Source organism: Apodemus sylvaticus, chromosome 1 (assembly GCF_947179515.1).
Source record: "Apodemus sylvaticus chromosome 1, mApoSyl1.1, whole genome shotgun sequence".
Classification (NCBI taxonomy): Eukaryota; Metazoa; Chordata; class Mammalia; order Rodentia; family Muridae; genus Apodemus; species Apodemus sylvaticus.
The window spans coordinates 36898130-36923648 of NC_067472.1; the positions used below are offsets into that span (position 1 = coordinate 36898130).

Here is a 25519-nt window from a genome sequence, read left to right on the forward strand (position 1 = left end):
ATATGCCATAAAATAAAAGGGATTTTTTTTTTTTTTTAATCTCAGAGCCCACAACCATTTAATAGGCCAGGGCCATGAGCCAGCCTAGGCAGGTCACAGTGACTGGAGCTGTCTCCAGGCATTGGTGGCTGACATCACCACATAAAGCCAGTACCTCTCTGCAAGGAAGGTCTTTGCATAAGCGTGACTTCCAGATACACCAGTTTGGCCTTTAGGACATTACAAAATAACATTTATTCCTTTTATTCTAAGTGCTTAAAAATATTGTTGTGGCCAGGTGTGATGACGTACATCTTTGATCTGAGTACTTGGGAGGCAGGTGGATCTTTGTGAGTTTGAGGCCAGCGTGGTCTACACAGTGAGTTTCAGTGTAGCCAAGGCTACACAGTAAGACCTTATTTCCAACATAAGTATATGTGTGTGTATACAGACATATGTGCATATATACATATAATACTCTTAAGGAGCTAAAGAGGTCTAAATTACTATATTTCTTTATGGTGAACTCACATCTTGTGACTCAAATGTTTGTCCAACACATATGAAAAGCCAAAAGTCAAATGACATTATAACTACCTCAATGCAGCTGTTTGAAGCTCAGAAGATATCTCAAACCCTGTGGGAACACTTACCTTGTGTTGACAGTGAGCTTCCATTTGACAAATGTAATGGAACAAGTGCTTGCTGAAATGTTCCAATTTATACTTCACAGAATGAAAAACCACGCTGACGTTTCCATATTTCCTCGTTTCATAAGCGATTAGTCCACACTTACTACTCCGTATCTAAGGTGCGTGTTTCAGCCAACCAGAGCATGTAAGATACGGTCCCACGTCTACTGTTGTGTTCCCTATCACTCAAGGAGCACCAAAGCTGAGAGTGTACCTGACACACGTCACCTTTCCAGTTAATCACTTTTGGTTGAGGCTAATCTCCTTTTCCTCCCTGCACAATGGCCCTGCGATAACAATTCTGACATTTGCGTCAAGATTAAAATCTGAAATCTCAAACGGAGTGCTGGTCATTGGAAAGGTCAACTATGTCTTTGTATACACAGGGATGTGTTCGAACAATGGATGCTGTAGTGGACAGCAGTTCCACAAACTAGACAGCAAAGAGTTACCAGCGTCTAGTGAACAGACTAGCCTGAGCTGTTCTCATCAATGTGCTAAGAGATCTGAAAGGCACCATACCCTGCACTTACAATCACCAGTGCTGGGACCAGATGTGTATGCTTCAGAGACACAGATAAATATAAACACACACACATACTTGCAAACTACCTGAACCAGTTAGTTCTATTGCTGAAGCATGGGGGGAATCAGGGAGGGGAGGGGAAATGTACCACACCTCTCTCTGATTTCCTCCTTCTCAGGTTCACATTCTGGGACCTGCACCTCATCTTCCACCCTGGCAGACTTGAAACCTTCAATATTAACTGCGTGGTGCCCTTCCGCCATTCCCCGAGTGTCGTGGTCCTCCTCTTCCTCCTCCTCCTCCTCTTCCTCGGGAGGATACCCAATGGTGTCACACTCGTCATCTGACTCGGAAGAAGAGCTTCCATCCGAGCTGGAATCATCACTTGAAGTTGTCTCATACCTAGGTGGCAATTGGGATTTCAGGAGATGCAGAGTGTCCCCATAAAGACCCGGCGACAAGATGATCCTGGGAAGGGAACGCTGTGGCCTGACCCCAGACCTCTGGCCAGCAGTATAGAGCCTGCACTTAGAAACTCAAAGCAAGGTCTATTTGAAGGCCTGGTGAGTTTACAATGGGCTTTGACTTCAAAGGGATAATTCCCAGCTGAAGACTGGTATCATATCCAATTTGTTTAAAGAAAACAAGAGCCCTGATACCACTGGGTCTGATTGAGAGGAAAGTGACTTTACAGAAACCAGATCTGCAGTTGCTCTGCCTTCTTCTACTTGTTCCACCCATCCTCCCACTGTCAAAGTGGACAGATCACATGAGTAACCAATAGTCCCTTTGACATCGTCTGGACCACATCGGTCAATAAAACTGAAGATTTGTAAAACATGCACCATCATGTTAAATCCCTCTCGGTAGCCTCTCTGCTGTAAATACCCAACGCTGCACTGTTGCTTTCTCATTGAGTAATCAACTAATTGCTTTGCTCTGACTGGAGGAGGACAAACAGGCTCAACCACCTGGGCCAATAACTCCTAGGCATTCTATATAGAAAGCAAGGAACCGGAGCTACAGCCAGGTTACTCTTCAATTGAAACATCTCACAGTTTTGCTCCCGAACACAGAGTGCTAAGTCAAAAGCAATCCATTCCAGAGAAGTGGATGGCCATCACTAGGCCCCGGACCAATGTTGCTAGCCTCTTCCTGCCCTCTCCTGTATTCTAACAGGTATAAGCACAACTATCCAAATGAGAGCGGCAACCCTGATGGCTTTTTGCTGAAGATGTGGGTTTTTTTTTTTTTTCCAGGTCAGAGGTAAGGTGTCACTTTCCCAGCTTCCGTGGGTGTCCTTGAGAAGGACATCCCCTTAAGGACAGCGAAAGGAGAGAAGAAGCCCAGATGCACCTTTCTGAGGAGGGAATCTTCTATCATCAAGATGTGGCAGCATCCCAGAGCAGGCGCCCCGACAGCGACTTTAGAAGGTAGGGGACAAAGGAGACAGGTGCCTTTTGCATCCCAACACCACGCTTGCCTTACCCGCCGTTAATGCCAATGAACTGAAGATTCTTTTTGGCTCCATTCGAATCTTTATTCCCATCGCTTTTCTTCATGATGGACTTCAGTGTATTTTCATTATTTGGACATACTGTAAAAAGAAAAAAAAAGCAAATTGAAGTGATAAGGTGATTCATGTAATTCATGAGTTAAATGAGTGGGCTGGCCAGTCCTCTTTCCTCACATTTGTGAGTGTAGATCTTAGCGTGGTTGTGTGAGAACCTTTCATGAACCCCACTGGGAGAGTATGTGCAAAGAGAGAAAATAATTCATCATTCTATTAATAACGTTCCTTTAAACGGGGTGGGGGGTGGGGGGAATCCATCAGTGTGCCCAGACATTACAAACCTAGAGATAAGGAGCACTGGTACCAGGCTCTAATGTTTATAAAGTGACATCATGTCTCATTTTACCCTTCCTTAGGCACTGAGGTGGGATCCTGGTATTTTTCCTTCAGCTACAATAACCTAGGGGGGCAGAATATGCTTGCTAAGATGTGAAGGAGAGGAAGGCTGCTTATACAGTGCATAATCTGTAGCCAAGGCATCACGGCTTGCTCTCTGTTAAGGCTACTTTAGGCCTAGCTGTCAAAAACCAAAGTATATAACCTTTCTTCCAGGTCAACATGTAAATCATGGGCTGGAATGCTGGCAGTGTTGCCTAGAATCCCACACAAGCTGCAAGGGGACTTACCATAGAGGCCGGTGGCTATCTGGTCATCTGTCAGGTTCACCAGGGGCAGGGCATTTCCCTGCGTGGGGAACTGCTCATGGCCCGGGCTGTGCTGGCCTTCTGCTGTCTCCGCATCCACCTCAGGCTGGGATGTTTGCACATTTGACAGTCCTCCTGACCGAAGGCCTCCACATTTGCAGGTACATTCCAAGTGATTTCCTGTTCAAAAGGAAAAGTGTAGGCATGCAGGGTTAGGTCTGCATAGCATAGACTTAAAAGAGTCAGCCTGTTAAAAACAGTTGCCGGGGTTGGAGAGATGGCTTGGCTTAAGAGCACTGGCTGTTCCTCCAGGACCCGAGTTCAATTCTCAGCACCTACATGGCAGCTCACAACTGTCTGTAACTTCAGTGTCAGGGGAACTGTCACCCTCTCACAGATATCCATGCAGCCAAAACACCAATGCACATAAAAAAGCAAATTATTTCAAATTATTAAAAAAAAAACAAAACAATTCTCTCAACCCATCCTCTTCTCTCCTTTTGTGTTTCTTTTTAATAAATCACACTGCTCATTTACAGAGACTCGAACCCCCCAAGGCCTTCGATGATTGTCAAGCATGGTCCTCGCTGGCACAATGTTGGCCAAGGCTTGTCATCTGAGGAGCGTGGCATCTCCCTTCAGGTGCCCCGGTGCAGAGCCATGTTCCTACCCATCTCCAATACCATCAAGACTTTAGCTGAAACAAATCCTGCTACAATCTATAGAGCAGCACCTCCACCAGGGAAGCTTGGGAAACGGGGTCCCCACAGCCTAGAGAACACGCAGAGACGCCACGGCAAGCACCAGCTTGTTTTCAACCTCATTCTCCCTTACTCCAGGGGTCTTTGTGGGGGAAGAAACTTCAGTTCCACCGTCATGAGGCCGGAATCTCTCCTTTCCTGACAGCTCTTCCATCCTTCTCCGCGTGGCCACACCCCTCTTCCCCTTCCCTCCTCAACCGAAAGCTTCCTCACTGCAGCTGTCACACTTTTGGGGTCTCTGACACAAGGACAGGATTGGTTTTAGAAATACTTTCCTGTCAACTGTCTTCTTGTCATGTTTACTAAATTACTTCTCCATGTGTAAAATGTTCTGTATCTGTTTACTAGCCAAAGCAGACAAATTCGCTCAGAATATATTTGTAATTCAATGTATCACAGAACTCTCAATCTGACTGACACTGAAATGATGTTGACTAAAAAAGCAAATTAATTGCAATACATGCATGTGTATCTATTGGAGATAGGGTCTATATAGCCCCCATGGCCTGGAACTTGCTACCTAGGTCAAGTTGTCCTAGAACTCAGAGATCCTGCCTGCCTTTGCAAGCCATTGTGCCCAACGAAATATAACAATGCATACATAAACATAACTTTATAGAAGATTAACCTTTAAAATTCCACTAAAATGAATGAGTTAGGGTGATTAAAAATTCTCCCATGTTTACTACTTTTCTATACCAAGTATGGATTAACCATATTCAAAATCACTTTGACTTAGTACTTGGATTTCCAAAAATGTTATTCTAAGGATGCCTATGTCATTTTGCCCATTTTTAAGACAGAAAGAAGAAGCTGGCCCCACAGTCTGCCGTAAGAGACTAGTGGGTGAGCTGAGCGACTGTGTACTCATTCAAGAGAATGCTCTGCGGGCCTCTATGGGTTCCATGTGGTGCTGTGACCAGAGTCTCCACTCGGTAGGCTGTTTTCACAGTTAGTTCTATCCACACTCTTTCCCAGACGTAGACTAAACCCAATTTCTTTTAATTCTGTTTTTCTAGGATGTTGTTCCAGGAAGCCCTCTTTTTTCTGTTATTACACTGTAGCACTACTCCTCCCAGCTCCTGTGCGTTTCCTCCCCGGGGACAGCAGGCTCCTTGTAGCCCTTCTTGTTGTGTCTCCATCTGGGATCCTCTGCAGGGCTTAGAATGGCGCCGGGCGCCAGATTTCTTTTGGCAAGGGTTTGTGCAATTCCCCTGGAAATCAGAGTTGCTGTCTGAGGTCAACAGGTAAGGCAAGGTCACCAGGCATTAAACTAGTTCTTGTTAGTCATGTCAGGGAGAACTGCTACTTGTATGGCTGGAAAATCTGTCCTAGGTGGTGTACAAACTGGCTGGGCTTGAATGGCCTGGGGATGATTCCCTGAGCTTAACAAGGCCCTTTCTGTAGGCACGGGCGTCTCATGCACAGGAACGACGATACGTGTCCCAGCAGGAAGCTCTGAAAAGGAATGGCATGCACAAGGAGAATGGAGAGGTGGAGCTGGACATTTAAAACCAGAGTGGCCAGGAAGGTCCAATGAGATAATCTTAACCCCGGCCATGCTTGGAAATCATGTAGATGGAGAGGTGGGGACTTTTAAAAATACAGGTAAGAACTCCTGTGTGCTGGTGGGTCCAGGAATAGTAACAGTAGTAGCAGTAGCATTGTTATTGTTATTATTATTATTATTATTGTTAGTAGTAGTAACAACAACAACAACAACAACAATAAATCACCACCACCACAAACACCATCATCATCATCATCATCATCATCATCATCATTTTGAGATGGGGTCTCAGTACGTAGTCCTTGCTGACCTGGAACTTGCTATGAAGACCCAGCTGGGCCTCAGAAATCAGCCTGCCTCGGCACTTAAGTGCTTGTTTTAAAGTCCTGTGCCACCATACCCCGTGTATCTTTTAACCTTTGCCCATGATTTTGCTCTGCAGCCAGAATTGAGACCTATTAAACTAAGATTAAACAAAAACTCCAACTGGACTGCTGAGAAGTAAGACTTCACACATCCTCAGTCTCGACTTATCAACACGAATGTGTGTGGATTCTTAGAAACAATGGGCAGTTTAACAGGCCTGGACCACCAACGGTAGAAGTCCACAGCGAACATTACATTACCCAGATAATCAAACATGACAGTGGTGTTTATGAACCCTGCCCCCACTGAATTCTGGCCCTGTAGCCTAGATGCTCCACATACCCAGTGGTCATTAACTCATTTAAAATGGTCATCGATACCAACAAAATGTGAGCCTCACTTTAGGACTTGGCCAGGTTAGTGACAACTAAAGGACAGCAAGTGACAGAAATCCTAGTGTTCTGGAAAATAAAACACATTCATTCAATGCATTAATTCTAATTAAGTGTGCTCCACCCAGGGGTTTAATATGTAGACAATCTTAATATCTAAGGCAAACTATATTGAAAGTTAAGTAACGCAAAATGAAAACTTTATTTTATAGTATTTATAGTATTTATAGTATTCTCAACTTTAGGAACATCAGAAACAAAGTATTAAATTAAAAAGGAATGCACCTAGGGCCAGGACTATTTTACAGAGAGCTCCTTTCCTCTAACACCTCTGGGATAGTTCTTCCTGGCTTTTGAAATTTTACTAAAATGATATTTGAAAGTTCTATTCACAGATATCTATACTATTCTGGCAAGCAAATTCTTTTTTTTGGGGGGGGGGCGGTATTCAAGGCAGGGTTTCTGGCTGTTTTAAAACTCACTTTGTAGACCAGGCTGACCTCAAATTCACATAGGTCCACCTGCCTCTGTCTCTGCCTCTGCTTCCTCATTGCTGGGACTAAACGTGTATAGCACTATGCTTGGCTGCAAATTCATATTTTATTATATTTTACAGCTGATTTTAGAAAACACATTTCTAAACAGTACCGCAGGCTAACCAGCTGGCCTGCAATGCCTACAGTTTAGCATTCTGACTGGATTATAAAGACCATTTAGTGTCTCTGTCAAGAAGGAGTAGAGTCATAATTCCTGATTCACAGTGGAGGTCATCCAAGCTTTTAAGGGTATCCCCAAAGTAGAACTCTTTACCTCCTGGCGAACTGACGGGCACAAGCAGAGACCTGCCATTTTGGGTACATACTGGTTTGAGGGAGAGACAGTGGAGATTCTATTTTTGGCAGATGTCCTTTTTGGGAGAAAGTGTGTGGCTTAGATTGAGGAACAGGACCTATCTTCTTGGAATCCTGCCCCCAATAGAGGCATGTAGTCAGAAACATGCAGTCACTTCTAACCAAGAAACCCTGGAACCCTGTGAGACAGGTCTGAGCAACAGTTCGATTGTTGCTAGCACTGTAGTGATACTTCTCTGAGAACAGTTTTAAAAGACTGCTAAGAATGTATCTAAAGTGGACATTCACTCAGAAATGACAATCCCAAAAGAGTGGATTAAGAATCAAACTCTCTTTCACCACAAACCCCACCCACATTTAATTATATACCCTCCCATGACTTGACCCAGAATTCCCAGGCTGGCAGGCTGCATTAACTACAGCTGGGTTAAAGTGTGCCCTGCACATGCTCCTCCCAGAGAAGTTAAGGCCCTAGTACCCTCCCCAGACCTTGGGAGCCTTGACTACAGCTGAACCCTGACCACCTTCTGTTTGCCTAACACGATCTCATGGCTGATCATTCACATTTCTGCCAGGCATATCTTGGCTTCCCAAACAGAGGGAAAGTTCTTCACGGTCCATCTCTATAGCTGTTTGTTGCAGAGCTGCACTTTGTATACAGTTGGCATTTAATGTCCAGCTAGCTATTCATCAACATGCATGCATGGGGGAAGTAGGAACTATAAACATTTTTACAGAAGCATGAATGCCTCTCCTGCTCAGGAAGACACAGTGATAGCTTTCCACATTGTCTCAGCTGCATTTGCCATTCCTGTGGACATCATGATGTCAAGTCATTTGTGTCTCTTGAAAATTGCCAACCGCCAGCCCTTAGCCTGACACTTTTTGCAATTCACTAATAACCATTTGGGAAGATCAGTTCAAGAGAACAGAATGTTCAAGTACGAGTCAACTAAAGGGCTGCTAAAGGAGAAGGCAGAGTTAAATCTTTAAAGATCTTTCCTTTGTAGCTGAAGGTCTTTTCATTAACAAATCATTAACAAATGATCATTAACAAATGATCAAACGACCTCAGGCTACAATTTCAACCTTGAGAGGGGCAGTTATCACTTAAAACAAAATAAAACAGAAAACAAAGGCATATTTTTATTTCATGTGCGTGAGTTTTGCTTACATGTATGCATGTGCACCATGCACCTGCCAGGTACAGAGGGCAGAAGAGGATGTTGGATCCCCGAGAATTGGAGTCACAGATGGTTATGAGCCATCATGTGGGTGCTAGGAACTGAACTCAGGTCCTCTGCAAGAACAGAGGACCACTGAACCATCTCTCTCTCTAGTCCTGTTTTGGTTGTGAGATGTAGTCTTGAATTGTAGAAACATCTCTCCAGCTTAATCAGCTTAAAAAAAAAAGTTTCACTTTTTACTTCTGGTCAGCCTGGAATTCATTATATAAACCAGGGTATCTCAAACTCAGAGACCACTTGTTTCAGCTCCCTGAGTGCTGGGATTAAAGATGTGGACCCAGTAGAACAATATGCCCAGCAGAAATATTTTTCTTTCTTTCTTTTCCAAGACAGAGTCTTATATACACTAGGCTAGTCCATTACTCGTTACATAGCCAAACTTCTGATCCTCTTGGACATCTGCCCAAAGTTGAGCCTCTACTCCCGGGAGAATTGAAATTATAGGCACAAAGGGATCATCATACCTGATTGAGCTATGAATTTTGAGAGTAAGATAAAAATATTGCACTGTTTTCACAAAAAAAACCAATGCATAAAAAAATTCACAAAGTTATGGGTGGACTGCAGATTAAGCTCTGATCGCAGGATTGGAGATGCAGCTCTGTGGCAGAAAGCACCCCTAGCAAGGACTTGGCTTTATCTTAAGCATAGCTACAAACAACACTCCGCTTTAAGTCCATTTATCCCAGTGAGCCCATCTGGAGTGTTTATTTGGTGATGGGGGCATGTAATGGGTGGAGGAAGATAATACATGTTTAAATATATCCAGAGGATGGGCCTCAGCTGCAAAGCCTTTTACATGCAGCTAGTTCCATAGAAAAATTCTGCTGGGAGGGAACCTGGGAGAAGAAGTTTTCTCATTGACACAGACACAGGACTCAGCAGAGACAAAACCAAATTTCTAGGACAGCCAGAGTCAGTCAATTCTCCCAACTCCCAGGCTAGCAGAGCTTCCCTCCCACCCCATCCCCACCCCCCCCAGGCCACTTAACCACTGCAGGGTTCCAGGAACATTCCTTTTGCCTTATTTTGATGCTATTGTAGCATTTTAAAAAGCAATATAAAAAAAGCAAAACAGATACTAAGTGGTTTAGTACAAGGAACAAAGGGACAGCTAACTAGGAACACAATTCTCTAATAGTTTCACTTCCCATTCTTGTTTTGGCTAGATTTCTTCCTGCAAACTTTCACAGATGAGAGAAGGTCTTCAAGTTCATAAACTTTTAAAACAAACCCAAGAGAACCAAGATCGCAACAAGCACAGAGGCTCCTCTGAGAGTAAAGATTTTCTAAGAACCATGTGGCAGGCAGTTAAGTTCTGTTTGTATTTGTGCAGTGATAGCTGGATATTTTTAGGGTATTTATAACTCTGAGTCATTTGTCTAGAATTTTCTTCCCCTTTCCAGAAGGAAAAAAGGAAAGACGGGAAGGACGGAAGGAAGGAAGGAAGAAAGAGAGAGACTGTGAGAGAAAGGAAGGAAGGAAGGAAGGAAGGAAGGAAGGAAGGAAGGAAGAAAGAAAGAAAGAAAGAAAGAAAGAAAGAAAGAAAGAAAGAAAGAAAGAAAGAAAGAAAGGAGAAGATCCACTCTTTTAATCAATATAACCCCACTGCTATAAAGGAAAACAAAACTTACTTTTTACAGTTTTATTGCTAACAACAGGGACTTCCTTCCTCTTAGCCAGGCCCAGTGGACACCTGGACTTGGGAAGGCCGTGCCAGGCGGATCGTTGAAAGGCTGGCCTGATCCACACAGTGAGGGTTTGTCAGAGGAGCAGGGAGTGAACTTATGTCCTTTGGCCATTTTAAGTGTATCGGGGAAGCAATTCTTCTAGTCAGTACCAACTTCTGCTATGTCAAAAGCCACAACACACTGTCCCTCAAATCCTGGGAGAGTACTTATGACCACTTAGGTGAGAAAATACAGAGGGCAATAGCACGATTCAGGATTCACATTTTGTTAGAAAAGAAAGCATGTTTCTAAAGCACACACCAATACTGCACTCTTGTGCATAGCCAGCACGCGCAGGGGCACTATAGGAGAACGTAGTTTCATTTTTCTAAAGGGCTAACTTACAATTACACACTCCCAATGCCATTTTAAGCAAAATGAGAGTATTCTGTGTGATGAAGTGGTTAAAAATAAGTTTGTAGCCAGGCAGTGGTGGCACACACCTTTATTGGAAGTACTTGGGAGGCAGAGGCAGGCAGATCTCTGTGAGTTCTAGCCAGCCTGGTCCACAGAGCTAGTTCCACGACAGCTAGGGTTGGGGAGGGAAGCAGCAATAGTTTGCAAGCAGACCCCTTAACTCTAGAAAGAATGAACTTTCAGACAGGGTACAAGACATTTTATACTGACTCTTATTACTCATTTTTATTTATTTATTTTTAATTTTTGGTTTTTTTGGATTTATTTTTTTCGAGGCAGGGTTTCTCTGTATAGCCCTGGCTGTCCTGGAACTCACTCTGTAAACCAGGCTGCCCTTGAACTCAGAAATCCACCTGCCTCTGCCTCCCAGAGTGCTAGGGTTACAGGTGTGCGCCACCACCGCCCAGCTCTTTACTCATTGTTAACAACCATGTCCTGACAGTTTATCAAACCTCCCCATTTACCTGTAATATTTCTTTATCTTGATAAAAATGTTAGTTGGATAGGCATAATAATTTTTGTGCATGTGAGTGTATGAACACAAGGTAGAATTATGAAGATAAAAATCTGAGATTAACCAGGGTAGTGGTGGTACATGTCTTTAATCCCAGCACTCTGGAGGCAGAGGCAGGCAGGCCTCTGAGCTCTAGGACAAACAGGATTAAACAGAAATCCTGACTCAAAAACAAACAGAGAAAGAGAGAGAGAGAGAGAGAGAGAGAGAGAGAGAGAGAGAGAGAGAGAGAGAGAGAGACAGAGACAGAGACAGAAGGAGAGAAAGGGGGGAGGGAGAGAGAGAGAGAAGGAGAGACAGAGATAGAAAGACAGGGATAGAGAGACAAAGAGAGAGATTGAGATTAAAAGAGTAAGGGCTGATAAAATGGCTTAGTGCATGTTTCCAGCGACACAGGGTTTCTCTATATAGCCCTGGCTGTCCTGGAAATCATTTTGTAGACCAGGCGGCACTCAAACTCAGAGGTCTGCCTGTCTCTGCCTCTGAGTGCCTGGGTTAAAGGCATGCACCACCACCACCACCACCACCACCACCACCACCACCACGATGCTAAAGGACACTTTTGCTCCTGAAGACCTCAGTTGATTCCTAGCGCATGAACATTTATAAGTCTAGGTCCAGGGGGATCTGATGCTCTCTTCTGATCTTTGCAGGAACCAGTCATTCTTGAATGGCATACACCAGCAAAACACACGTACAAAACTTAAACAACAACAACAACACACCCACAAAGGTTACTCGAACTTTCTTGAACAAGTCCATTTCTGGAAGAATGAGGACGGTGGCAGCGGCGGCTTTCATTTAGCACGTGTGCACCACACAGCAGAATTCACCATGTGTCCCTATTATATCCCCTGACTCTTCATTACAACCACACAAAGGCGCAAAGATGACTGTGTGCAGACAAAATCTGACTCAGCCTCCCCAGTGATTACTGATACTCACACTCTGACGGTGCTGCCTTTTTTTTCCGTTTTAAGGATAAGGTTGTATGAATGAATGCCTTTTAGCAATGATATGTATTCTGCACTGTGTTAGCAATTCTCCGGATTTCGAGGTAGATATGGTAAGCCGCACTGTCCTGTGATACTTCCGTGTACACAGCTTACAGATATTAAGACTGCTACTACTTTCCTGTATCAGGCTGGCCTAAATTTCCAGTCCATATGTGCCAACATCCAATGTGGAGTAAATTCTTGACCTAATTCCTGTCTTACACAATACCTATGTGGCACGAGTTATATAAATGGCCTTTAAGGTTGCTCTAGTGTGCTCTGACGGGCATCAAACTAACTGCCTGCTACTGAGAGGATTTTCTCCTTTCATTCCAAGCTGACAGACCTCGTGTATATTAGCTGATTAATTAGGTTCATTGAGGGTCCTGAGGGTCAATACACTCGAGCTGATGTATGGAATGTCAGTGTGACTAGACACAGCCCTAAAACACACTGTGGCATCAAATAAAACTCTCTGGTCTCCATGCTCAGCAGGCCACAGAAATGACTCCAGGATACAGCTGAGCATTCTTGACAAGAATGTAGAATAGTGATGGCATCTGTCTGAGGCACTGAAGATTACTGTGACATTAACATCTGACATCATGATTTTTTTTAAAGGTTGAAGAGGCAGACATGTAAGCCCACATCAGTCTAATCCTGTTTATTCTAAAACGACTCCTCTGTATATTTTCGTATCTAAATTCTAAAAGGCAAAAATCACACAAACATTGGTTGTCATGTGAATTTTTTTTCTCTCTCACAATAAACTCTGTTCTAGCTGGGAGGTGGTGGCGCACACCTATAATCCCAGCACTCTGGGAGGCAGAGGCAGGTGGATTTCTGAGTTCGAGGCCAGCCTGGTCTACAGAGTGAGTTCCAGGACAGCCAGGGCTATACAGAGAAATCCTATCTCGAAAAAACCAAGTAAAAAAAAAAAAAAAACCCAAAAAACCAAAAAAAAAAAAAACAAAAACAAAAACAAAAACAAAAAAAACCCTCTGTCCTATAGCACAATTACCAAAAACTAATGATCATCCAAGTTTGAAAGAATAAACCCAGGAAGACCCAGAAAGGGTTTATGTTAGTTTACTACCGTGGCTGTTCCCTTCCGTAATAAAGGGGCACACTGAGACTTCTGTGGGTGTCCTACTAATATCTATATCCTGCCCCAAAATTAACTTGATGAGCACCCTTCTCCCTAGGTAATATTGGCTCAGGGAGCGAAAGCCCGGGACTGTGCCCAGGCCTAGTCAGGCACTGTGTACTGTCAGAGACTTAGAGCACCAGGTTCCTAGAAGAGGCATTTTGGGGAGCCTCTTGGGGAGATGCTACATCCCCAAACGTTCCAGGGTGATGGCTCGCCCACTAGCTTCAACTTAAAGAGAAACAAGTGGGCAGGATTCTCCGTGAAGATGAAAAGACAAGGGGGTGTGCCTATCAGCAGGAGCAAAGGAGAAACCCCTGCGTCAGTTTTTGCTTATGGGTCGCTTTTCTCACAAGCATGCCTTCCATTTGCCTAAGAATTTCATGAATTCATTGTTTGTTGGTTGGAACTGGAAAATATCCTAAGTGAGGCAACCCAATCACAAAAGAATACACATGGAATGCAATCACTGATAAGTGGATATTAATTAGCCCAGAAGCTCTGAATTCTCAAGACACAGTTAGCATATCAAATGATACCCAAGAAGAGGGAAAGAGGGTCCTGGCTCTGAAAAGAGTTGATCCACCATTGTAGGGGAGTACCAGGACAGGGAAATGGGCAGGAGGTGATTAGGAAATAAGTGAAGGGAAGAGGGCTTATGAGACCGATGGGGAGGGGGAAACCGGAAAGGGGAGAACATTCGGAATGTAAACAAAGAATATAGGAAAAAAAAGCATGGCTTCCACTGCAACGCTCTCTTGCTGTCCCTGTAGCAACCTCTCCATAGCATGCGCTACTTACTGAGCTAACACAGCTCTCTTGTCTACTGCCTGTGGCCTTGCAGCCACAGCACAGAGGCGTTCTATCTGGTTGAACTCCCTAAACTATCCTTAGAGCCTGCGCGGAAACCAAGTGGTAAGTCAAAGGTTATTTGCCACATCAATAAGTCGATGAAGTGCCTACTACCCTCTCATAAAGTGTTAACCAAGAACACTTTCCTCTGGACGTTTTAATTGGTCATATACTGATAATTGTGTGTATAAACAATACAGGAGTTCTAAAAGCAGTTCTGTGTAACATGAGCAAATACATAACTAGAAGACAGACATGAAGCATCACACAATGTCTCAGAGGACATCTCCAGAGGACTTGCTTCCCTAAGGCCAAAGGAGCTAGGAAGATAGCGGGGACCAGAAAGGCTGCTTATATATCTTGGTCTTGGTTTGCAATCACTTCATCATCATCCCAAAGCTTTTGCCATGACTCCAAAAAACCCAAAGCCTTTCTTCCTAAAAAGACATTCTCCCTACCTTTCCTCTTAGGGTTTGAATGTGTTCCCAACAATTCATGGTGGAAAATGTATCCCTCTGCCCTCATGAATAGACCGATGTCACTATCCTGGGAATGGGTACATTCTTGCTCCATCTCACCATATTCTTTGCTATGACAGAGAAAAAGAGACCTTGCTGGAAGTTGCCGCCATGCTTTGGGTTTCCAGCTCTGAGCTACACAAACCCCTATTCCCATGTCTTCATTCTCAGGTCCCTTGCGGGGGTGGAGGTACCACCTACCTGTAATTTTACCCAGACTGGATTTCTGGAAGTCAGGGTTCCTGAGCTCTTCAGTGCTTGCAGACTTCATGACGGAATTGATGGACGACAGGGTGCTGATGAGCTGTGAGTTGAGGGAGCCGATCTGTGAATGCGGCTCCCCAAAAGCCTCCGCCAGCTCACTGTAGTTCTCAGCCAGCAACGTCTGCTGCTCTGCCAGCAGCTTCTGCACGCGCTCAATGTAGTGATCCAAGCCAGTCATCATTCCAGGCGCAACCTGAGGCTGAGGAGGCTCCTCCAGGAGATCCCCTACAGGCTCGTTCCCAACGCCCACGCTCCTCCTGCTGCCCATCAGTCCTGCAGTCAACTGTGGAGGCCCGCACGCTATGGTCCTCATTTTGAGACCAACTAGATAGTTGTCGTGAATATTTATCTGTCCTACACCCGACTCTTTGGTCTTCACAGCACACGGCTTGTCAAACTCAGAACCGCCAGACAGCACTGTCCCGACGCCAACAGACCGAGTCTTAGTGGAGGGGTTGATGTCTCTGACACGGCCTTCTCCGATGGCCACCGTTCGCATCTCCACAGTCTGGGTGCTGGTCTGCTTGTCCAGAGTGCTGAGGAGAGTGTTGGTGCTGGACTCCACGAGGGTGGCGGCCTCTGTGTTCGTGCACTGGTCCACCCGCTCCAGATTGGTGCTGGTGTGCTGGTCTGTAGTGTGGGGCGCCGCCATGACAGCGGCTTCCTCCTGGCCTACAGCCTCCGTGTTTGTGCTTCGGGAGGTGCACTCCTTGGGAAAGCAGACAATCACATCAATGGAACAATCTCCACAGCCAATGGACCGCACGTCTTTGAGGTTCAAGTTTGTCTTAAGGAGTGTCAGGTCGCTCCCAGAAGCCTCTGTGTTGCTGCCTGTTTCACAGACACTCACTTCCACACCCACGCTCCGGTCACAAGTCTCAACAGACCTCCCTACACAGCGGTCATGCATCGCCACCCTCTCCTTCACGACCCACCAATTCATAGGCAGCTCGGGCCCTGCGACTTGGTTCTTGCGGTCGGGATGGCAGGAGGTGCCTACGCTACTGGTTTGCACAGAGGTCCCGACACATGAGTCCCTTGTGTCCACATGACTGCCAACCATTTGATCTCTGGTTGGCACCAGCGCTTCCACCAACTTGCTGAAGACAAGCGGCTGGGCCATTGTGGCCTTGTCAACCTTCTTCCTGGATCCAGCAGCCTGTAGTTCTTGTTTGAGTTTAGTCATCTCCCGGTCATGGGTGGTTTCTTTCAGCTGTACTTCCAGGCGGTAAATCTTCTCTTTTAAGGCCTCGATGGTCTGCTGCTGCAGCTCGATCTCTTTGTCAGCCTCAGTAATAACCCCAAGCATGGCTTCTGTCACACTGATGCCAAAGTTCCTCGTCTCGGTGACCGTCCCCACAGCTGTATCCTTGCAGGGCCTGAAGTCTCTGTGGTATACAACGACGTCGTTCATGTTCTCGTCACTACCCACCGCCACAGACTTGCACTCCCGAGACGGGCACTGCCCATTCTCCCTGAGCTCAGATACTGCCTCGCAGCTGCTATCCTGAATCTTCTGCTCCAGCGCCTGCATGTCGGCTGTGAGCTGCCGGAACTCCTGGATCCTCTGTGTGCTCTGTTGCACACTCTCTATCTCTTCCTCCTCATAGTCGATGTATAATTCCCCGCCTCCCCGTCGGGCTCGGGAAAGCAGTTCCAGCTGGGAGGCATTGCCTGCACTGTAGGATCGCTTCCTCACACCGCACGTTTCGTTCTGGGACGCAGCCCTCTGGCTTTTCAGCTGCGAGGCCAATTGCCTTTTCTCTTCTTGCAAGACAGAGATCTTAACCTGGAGCACGGGGATGGTCCTCACCTGCTCCTCCAGCTCCTTCAGGCGTTTTAAGGCAATGGCCATCTGCTCTCGGATGTGCTGCAGGTGCATGGGGCTCACGTTGGTTACTGGGGTGGAGATCCCTGAACTCAAGGGGCTGTGCCGGACGGAGCTTCCCATGGAAGAAGTCGTAGGAGCGCCTGGGACGTAGCTGTTATAATCTCCATTGCCTTGGTAGCCATTCTGAAGCTGGTGCATTGCAGAACTGTGGTTCCCAGACCCCATGAAGGACGGGAGGGAGCTCGTGGAACCCATGCCTCCAAAACTGGCCAGCCTGGGCCTTCTGAACTCACCCGGTGCCATCTGCATGGTGACTCTCTCCTGTTCGAGTCGTCTCCGGGTCTCCATCAATGTCTTGGTGACATGGAGGTTGTGCCTGGGGAGTTGTGGTGAGGGAGGGGGCAGCAGCTGTCGGTTTTCTGAGAGAGCAAAAGTGAGTGAGGTCTCGAGCGGGGCAGGTGGCCGTGGGATTGGGGTTGACGTAACGTGGCTTCTGGCTAGGAGGAAGCTGGGACACTGCTTGCTGTCATCACTGTTGGAGGATGACAGGGACTCAGTGGAAGTCCACACACCTTGATGGCCGGCTGCGGCCCTGACTTCTGGACATGGCGCAGACGGCTTTCGTCTCTTCTGGATGTTCAATTTCTTGATAGTATTTCCCTTCTGTATGTCATCCACGTATTTGACGAAATCTAAATCGAGTTGAAAACCATAAGGGGTTTCCACAAAATATGGGTCTTTCTTCTCCTTCTTATGGTCTCCATTCAGAACCCCATCTGCTTTTTCTAAGAGAGAGAAGAAAACATGACAACACACGTATTGCAGATTTTAGTAAGAACACTTATTTGTGAGTGTAGCATAAGCCAGTCTGACTTAAGCGTTGTCAGTCCTAGTTTCTGAACCTCACCCCTCTGAATGAAAATGAAGACACTGCCTGTCACAATGACACAACGTCTGTCATCATAGCTACTGCGAAGATCGAGGCCAATCTGGATAATTGAGAGAAATTTTATTTCAACATATAGTAAACATGGCTGGATGAAGCTCAGTAGTAGAGCAATCTACAGTACTAACCACCCCTCTATAAGTAAAAGGACAATTTAAGTATTCATTCCCTAACATTATGAAACAGTGGTCTTGAGAGCCAAACACAAATTATATTGGTATTAAAAGCCTGACAATATGGCCTCGTAGATTCACTTGTCCTCTACGGTTCTTTGAAGGAAAAGAGAGGAGTTATATCCTATCTAACGAAGTGTCTACTAAGTCACAAGATGCACTAAGTCAGCAGACTAAGAGAGTGGGTCACAGCAGCAGCACAGAGGCAGGGATGTCGGTGTGTGCGCGTGTGTTCATTGTTCTGCAGGCTTGGTGGTCTGTCTTGCCAGTGGCCAAGAGCCACCCAGTGTCTAACTAGCTCCACAAGATTCCATCTTGCTCTGACTCCTTCTTGCTTCCATGCTGGGGGTGGGAGTGGGAGTGGGGGTAGGGGTGGAGGGAGGAGGAGACACAGGACAGGAAGTAGATTTTCTAGTACCCTATGTGTAAGAACATAGTCGCAGGACAGACTTTCACCTACTGCTTAGTTTCTCTCCCTACTTAAAACCCTCCCCCAACTGGAGGAAAGTTTGCTCCACTCTGCCCCGGTTTGCTTTTTGATACAACATTTACTAACTCACAGATACCTGGTTTTGAAATCATTAGCGACCCAGACACGACTAATTGGAAGGAAGGGCAAACCAAATTCCAACTTCAGGATCCTGTGGTATTTAGTAAACGCTACTTCTGGCTAAACCAAACATTTCTAAAAAGGAAATGCAGGAACCTTTCAAAGCCCTGAACTTGCTGCTGATCCGAGCCAAGCATTTCAAATTTAAAAGCAAGGTCGTTTTGTTTGTTTAAACGGCAGGATTAGGTCATATGTTTTCCTACAGCCACACTGAGGAGGCTTGCATTTTGGTCCTATGGAAAGGACCAAAAGCTACAAGTGAAAATGAGAGCCATTTGTCCCCTGCCCCAGTCCTGGTTATCCCTCCCTGCCTATATGACTGCCCAGCCCAAGGGTGTGAAGCACACTTAGGCTGCTGCCTGCCTTCCGAGCACCCAACACTGCTCCTGCATACAGCTGGTGCCAAATGCCTGGAATGATCCGCTTTTGCCCCCACATTTTTCTCTTTTACAAACTCTGGAAAGTTTAAAAAGACAATCCAATAGGAATAAAAATGGGCACACATTCAATGTGTCTCAATTTCAAACAATATTGAGATAAGAGTACTTGGCTAGCCTGTGGTGTGAGTCTCAGGATTCAACCATGCCAAACCCAAATAACCCCCAAACCCAAACCACCACAGCCACCACAAAGCAGTATTAAAACCTCTTGGAGTAAAGGTTAAAGAATTCTCTTTTGAAATAAGTGCCCGAGTATGAGCTGATCCAGAGTTCCAGTGACTGGAAATTTGAGCTCATGCTAACAGAATGTATCTTCCCCTCTCTCTCCAACTCCGCAGGACAGTGAACTAGCTCAAAATATGCAGCCGGACCTGTTTCCAGAACTGTCTGAAATTCCAGAGGAAGCAAGGAGAAAAGGACGGAGCCCACCATCTCAGGGTGGAGGGCGGGGGCTGAAGACTCACAGTATGGAGATGGGGGTGGGGGGAAAGCCTCAGGGTCCAGCGTGGAGGGAGCTGAAGCCATCTGCAGGTCGCCTTAGCCCCCTAATCACTCAGTCCAGTTCCCTCAGCTTCCCCAACCCGAAGGCCAGCCCCTCCCCAGCTCACCTACCGCAGGCCCACAACAGGCCAGCCTCCGGCCGCCACACGGCACCCGGCCCGGATTCCGCTCCTCTCCACTTAAGGGAACGCCTGTCAACTGGCGCGCACACCTCCCAGGCCCGCAGGGACACCATAGGCCCAGCCTGCACCAATGAGGGCTCCCCGCGTCCCGCCGCCGTCACCCCGCGGAGCACACTCAGCGGTCCGGCATCCCCCCAACTGGAGTCTTAATGAAAACAGGAAGCCGCCTTCTTCGGAAAACCTGTGCTCTTCGGGGCGACTTTGCCAGAAGCCCAAATAAAGCAGGCAATGTGAGCCTCTCCGCCCAGGGCTCAGGCTGCCCCCGGGGCCAGACACTTCATCAAAGAGTCTGTGTTCTGGAGGCAGGCCCAGCAAACTCAGCCCGGGTCACCTGAGGAAGGGCAGGGCCACAATTGGCCACTGTTCCCGAGGCTGAAGGGCACTTCTCAGCCTAGCTCCCGACAGGTGACCCAGGTGACCGGTAACCAATAGTTTCCCTCCGATGGCTGAGCCCTGGTCATGGATCTTAAAGAAAATGAACGAAGCTGGCCCTTTATCCAATGCAAAGGAAGCAGAGCCGGCTTGCAAGAGGATCACAGAGACTTTACAAAGAAAAAGGCAATTGTGTCTGAGCCGGTGGCAGCTGGTAGGACGCCTCCGTTTTTCCCAACAATATTCCCACTGCATCGTTTTCAGTAGTAAAGGTGGGTGGATTTGGTGGGGTGTCAGTGCCATCCTGCCCCCCCAGCATACTTTTCGGAAAAACCTAACTGTCCTATATTTAGCTGTTTCCCAGGCTCAGCGTGTAGATAACCAAAGGTCCGGGTCATTCTGAATTATCCCCAAGTGACACTTTGGACTTCTCCCCTGGAAATCAGGGACAGTTAGAATTTAACCATGGCAGGCTTCTTTTCGAAGCACCGCTGAATTCTGAGGTTAGAAAGGGACCCTGGAGTCCCTTTTTCTTTCTCTAGCAACAAAAGGGAAAAAAAAAAACCCACAAACCAGATACACAAATACCAGTCCCCACCCCCAAGGAACAAGACTTTGAGACTATTCACAAAGTGTCACCTGTACAATTATCCTGGATACCAAGTATTCTGTTACACTGAAATATTTTTTATTTAATTTTATTAAATAAATTTAATAAATAATTAAAATTAGATAATTAATTGAATTTAATGAATACATTTAATTTTTTATTATTTTTGTATAGTTTTATTTAATATTTTTATTTTAATCTCATGTAAATATTTTTTATTTAATTTAATTACTTCCCCTCCCCCCTCCCCACTTCTATTTAAAGACAGTCTCATTAGATAGTCCTGGCTGCTTTGGAACTAGCTCTGTAGCCCAGGCTAGCCTCCACTTCAGAGATCCCCAGATTCTGCTTCCGGAATGTTTGGAAAAGAGGGGTGGCCACCACATCCGGGACACAATCTCACTTTTTTTTTTAAAAATCTCCTGATCTCCAGTGTATCCTTACACAAGCACCTGTCAACACACCCATGGTTTTTATGGGGCCCATATTTACTTTCAATTTTTTTTGTACAAGTACATCTTACCTGTTTTTAATACTATGAACATCCTCAGAGCAATAGATTAAGATTTCAGAAAATGTCTTCACTGACTCACAGACCAGTTAACAAGATGTTATAAAGAAAGTAGATGTTTTAAAACTCCTTTAACAGTTATTTTTAGGGTGTGGAACTAAAGGGTGATATATATTTTGTGCTGTACAATTTTTTATGCCACATGGATATATATATATTTAAATTACCACAGAAGCCATTGTCCCTATAGGAATGTACTGCAGTAAAAATCTAAGCACACTCAAGCAGGCAGGCACGAAGGTGGCCAGGAAAGACAGTTAATATTCCTCTTCTACTATAGAACCCGCTTATTTTTACATGAGTAACCCAAAAAGCCAGTATTTTCCCCCAATCTCCTTGTACTTTTAGCGTGGCCATAGCAGACAGTTCATGAAACTGCCCCTACTCCCGCTTCGACCCCAACCTGAACCTCTCTCCAGAGACCTAGAAATAATCTTTTGAGTTCTTTTTTTCCTCCTATGCAGATGTGATGCTAGGGGTCGATAGCTGTCAACTTGGGCTTGAATTTACATGAGGGGGCAGAGGAACCTTGTGCTAGAAGGTATCTGGATCTCGAGCCGCTCTGTGGATGAGAGCGAGTATTAAAACACTTACAGAGCCTACATCTCTGTACTTACTTTATAAGAAAAGTCACCTTGAGTTCTGAGAGATGCAGAAATGTCTATCCTGGGCTATTTTCTAACTCCTACCCCCACATTGGGGGCTGTACCATAAAAGGAAGAAAATGCTAAGTAACCAAACTCAGGCTTTTATTAAAATGATAAATTTAAGAGTAATGAAGTATAAAAACAATGGATTTTTAAGGAAAAAAAAAGCATATCTGAGTTATAAGAAGACTTTTGAGCTGTTTCAAAGCCCTTTTAGAATGAAAGAAATATGTCCAATCTCACACAGCCCAAACTCCACTGGCTGTGTGGAATTCAGAAAGTAACAGCTTCCAACCGGTCTGCAACTGGAGAGCTGCCCAGGTGTTTACGAGAACTTTCTGAATGCTTGGGTAGGCAGAGCTGGAGTCTGACTACCCCTAGCAGCCCTCTGTCTTCATTATATAACTTTTAATGAAAAAATTTATTGGGTACAGAAAAAGGATCCTATTCTGTTGAAAGAGCAGGAGGAAAAAATTCATAAGAAGTCAAATGAGGTGGGGAAAAATGAAATGTCCAACACGGCACGGGTTGAAGTTAGTTACAGAGGTATGCACTCAACGGGCCAGAGGATAGTCTGTGGACAAGTGGCCAAAATAGAATGGGGTGCTCAAAAAGACCAGGGAAGTAGTGACAGGGGAAGCAGGGCAGGACTGTGCCGGCAGAGGCAGGGGATGTGGAAGGTGGGGGAGGGCTGTGTCTGTGGGGGCAGGGCAGGTGAGCTGGGATGCTACACAAGAGGCCCTAGTCTTGGGACCAAGAGCTGGGCAATCTACCCCTTGTAGTATTTAGCCACCAACTAGGGGATATTGGCTAACTAAGGCTATAGCAATTACATCCAAAAGGACTGGACTGAGCTTGGCAAAGAGAGACTGAATTCAGAGCACCAATTAAAATGGTTTGGGGGCTTTCTTTTCTTTTCCTTACTTTCTTTTTTTTTTTAAGATTTTTATTTATTTATTTTACGCATATGATGAGTACACCGTAGCTGTCTTCAGACATACCAGAAGAGGGCGTCAGATCCCATTACAGATGGTTATGAACCACCATGTGGTTGCTAGGTGAATTGAACTCAGGACCTTTGGAAGAGCAGTCAGTGCTCTTAACCGCTGAGCCATCTCTCTCCAGCCCCTTTCTTTCTTTTTAAAAATAGTCTTAATGTGTATCTCTCTGGCTGACCTGGAATTGATGGCGCAAGCCAGGCTACCCTTGAACGCAGACAGATCTTTCTTCCTCCCAAGTGCTGGGTTTAAAGGTGTGTGTGTGCTATCATGTGGGACAGCAATGGACAAGTCTTACTAGCCACTGGGAAGTGTAGAACAAAGATGATAGATATTCGTGTGTTCACCTTAGAATCGATATTGAGAATCATTAAAATCTACCCTCCATTTGTCTTTACTGGTTAGCTCTCTCTGTTGTAGGAGTTGGGGGATACAATATAAAGGAAAGAAACAAGATCTCCACTCTCACTTGGCCTAGTGTAGATGGTGCACACAGGAAAAAGAAACAGACCTGGTGCACAGCAGGAGTGAAGGCCTCAACAGCCTTGACAGTTGCTGAATGTGGGCTGCAACAGTGTCTTAGGCCAGCATCTTCCAGAGCTGGCCTCACACCTAGAAATCAAAGGTCACAGAGTCCCTTTTCCTCCTCTCTGTACCCCATCAGTCTGGTCTGAAATTAGGGCTAACCACAAAATTGCGTGACAGCCTCAATTAGAGAAGGCTCCCCAAATCCAGGACAGACTCCCATGAGTTCAGAGGGAAACAGGAATTATCACTCCGATAAGGCTAGCCTTTATGTGTAAATTTACCTCCTGTAAAACTCCAAGCCCCGTGAAGAAGGCCCAACTGCAGCCTCAAAAGCAGTGTAGCATGTCCTGTGGCTCGTCTCCATTCACCAGCGAGATACAGATACACCAGAAATCATTTCATCCAGGCTCGATGTGTTCTTTACTCAGTTTTAACTTTATAAATTAGCAAGTGCCACTTTCTATCAAAATGTTACTCGATTTGGGAAGACCTAAAACTGACTCTGCTGACCAAGTGGTAGCTCAGACAGCAGCGGTTCTCAGTTCAGTTTTGTTCTCCACGACGACATCTGGCAACATCACAAGGCAGTGGAAAGTGTTCCAACAGGTGAGTGGCTTAAGTGGTGGCCCGAGGTGGCACTGCGTGTCTGGCCTGCCCCCTCTCCCAAGACAGCCTTTAGGCCCCAAATGCCAGTAGTGCCAAAGGCAAGAAATCCTTGCTGACGATGCCCAGCAGAGCAAAACATCTGTATACAGCAACATCTGGGCAGTTACCTTTTACCCCTCCATTTCTCAGTAGGCCGGGGACAACGCTGTGCCAGGGACAGGGGGACTTTTTTTTTTTTTTTTTAAGACAGAGTCTGCTTTGTAGGCCTAGGGCATGCAGCTTGCTCTGTAGACCTCAGACTTAGTGATCCTCCTGCCTCCGCCCTGTGAGTGGTGGTGCTACAGACCTGCACCAGCGTGCCTGGCTGTCCATCTTTTCAACCAGTGTATATTCATGGTCTAAAACAATGGGCTTTGTGGTGACATTCTCACACCCGGGCACCATGAACTTCTGTCACACTCCCACACCCCACTCCCTGACTCACTCCTCCTGTCTCCTACTCCCTCCCTTGTGCTCCCTTTTCTAAAGAGTTCCTGTTTTTACTTGATTCAGTACATGACAGAAAGCACACAGTATTTATCTTTCTGAGAAAATGCCACCTTCGAGTAAGAAACACTCATTATTTTCCTAGACTTCCACCATAATGAGCTATTCTTTATTGCGAGCCAGAAAGCATGAGACATTTCCAAACTAATGTGCCTTGGACTTTTAAATGCACAAGGCTCTGATATTATAACTCTATTAGTCAGGGCACAATGGCTTCATTGTTCTGATGCACGCTCTAAGCCCAATTACTGAGCGAGCCACGAAGAATAATTACCTCTGTATGCCACAACCTCACACACGATTAACATGTTTATACCCAACAGACACTGACTGCCGGAGCTAAAGAGTTAATTCCCACTAACACACTCTCCCGGCTCACAGGAAGCACGGGACCTGGCTTAAGAGCTGAATCAGTCCCAAAGATGTGTGGCATTGCCAGATTCCCACAATGACAAGTGGCTGAGTATGGTGTGCCACTGTTGAAGGCATCATGGAAGGCCCACAGCTATGGCTGGGAAGCAGGAAAGAAGGCTGTGAGGAGAAACTGGAGTGTGACGCTCTCGAAGTGAACACTTCGGCATTTGGAGGCATCAGAGTTAGCAAGACAGCTCCTCCAGGAAAGGACAGTGGTACAGAGAAAGCAGGAACTGGAACTGGACCGTGCCCTTCAGAACAGGTCTAGCAGGAAGCGCTCTTGCCGACAGCTGAGCAGTAAACTTTCATATTTAAGCACGTTCCCCCTCCCCAAATACCAATCTACACCATTCATTATATGGAAAACCACCGGAGAGATGCCAGTAGCATTAGTATTCTGTATTCTGCTATAAAAGAGTGTGTGGTGGCAGGTAAGGTACAGTGTCTTGTATTTATCAGTTTCTTTGCTTTACTGACTTACTTATTTTGCTTCTCGAGACAGACTTGATGTGTTGTATTCCAGGTTGGCCTCAAACTCCAGATGTGCCTCAGCTGCCCAAGTTCTA

At 45.8% G+C, this 25519-nt stretch overlaps 1 protein-coding gene across 6 annotated transcripts in view; it reads right to left on the reverse strand.

Moving 5' to 3' along the window:
• The window catches only part of Kank1 (KN motif and ankyrin repeat domains 1), a 187440-nt gene that overhangs the window by 8928 nt on the left and 152993 nt on the right, over positions 1-25519 (reverse strand). For 2 of the 6 annotated variants that reach the window (XM_052187924.1, XM_052187956.1), the window contains 4 exons: positions 14916-17594; positions 3397-3594; positions 2686-2794; positions 1351-1599 (listed from right to left, as the gene is read on the reverse strand). In XM_052187924.1, coding sequence (XP_052043884.1) covers positions 1351-1599; positions 2686-2794; positions 3397-3594; positions 14916-17594 — 3235 coding nt within the window. Of the gene's footprint in view, positions 1-1350; positions 1600-2685; positions 2795-3396; positions 3595-14915; positions 17595-19586; positions 19914-25519 lie in introns of those variants that run through there. The other 4 variants (XM_052187916.1, XM_052187946.1, XM_052187964.1 and 1 more) reach the window with 4 other exon arrangements.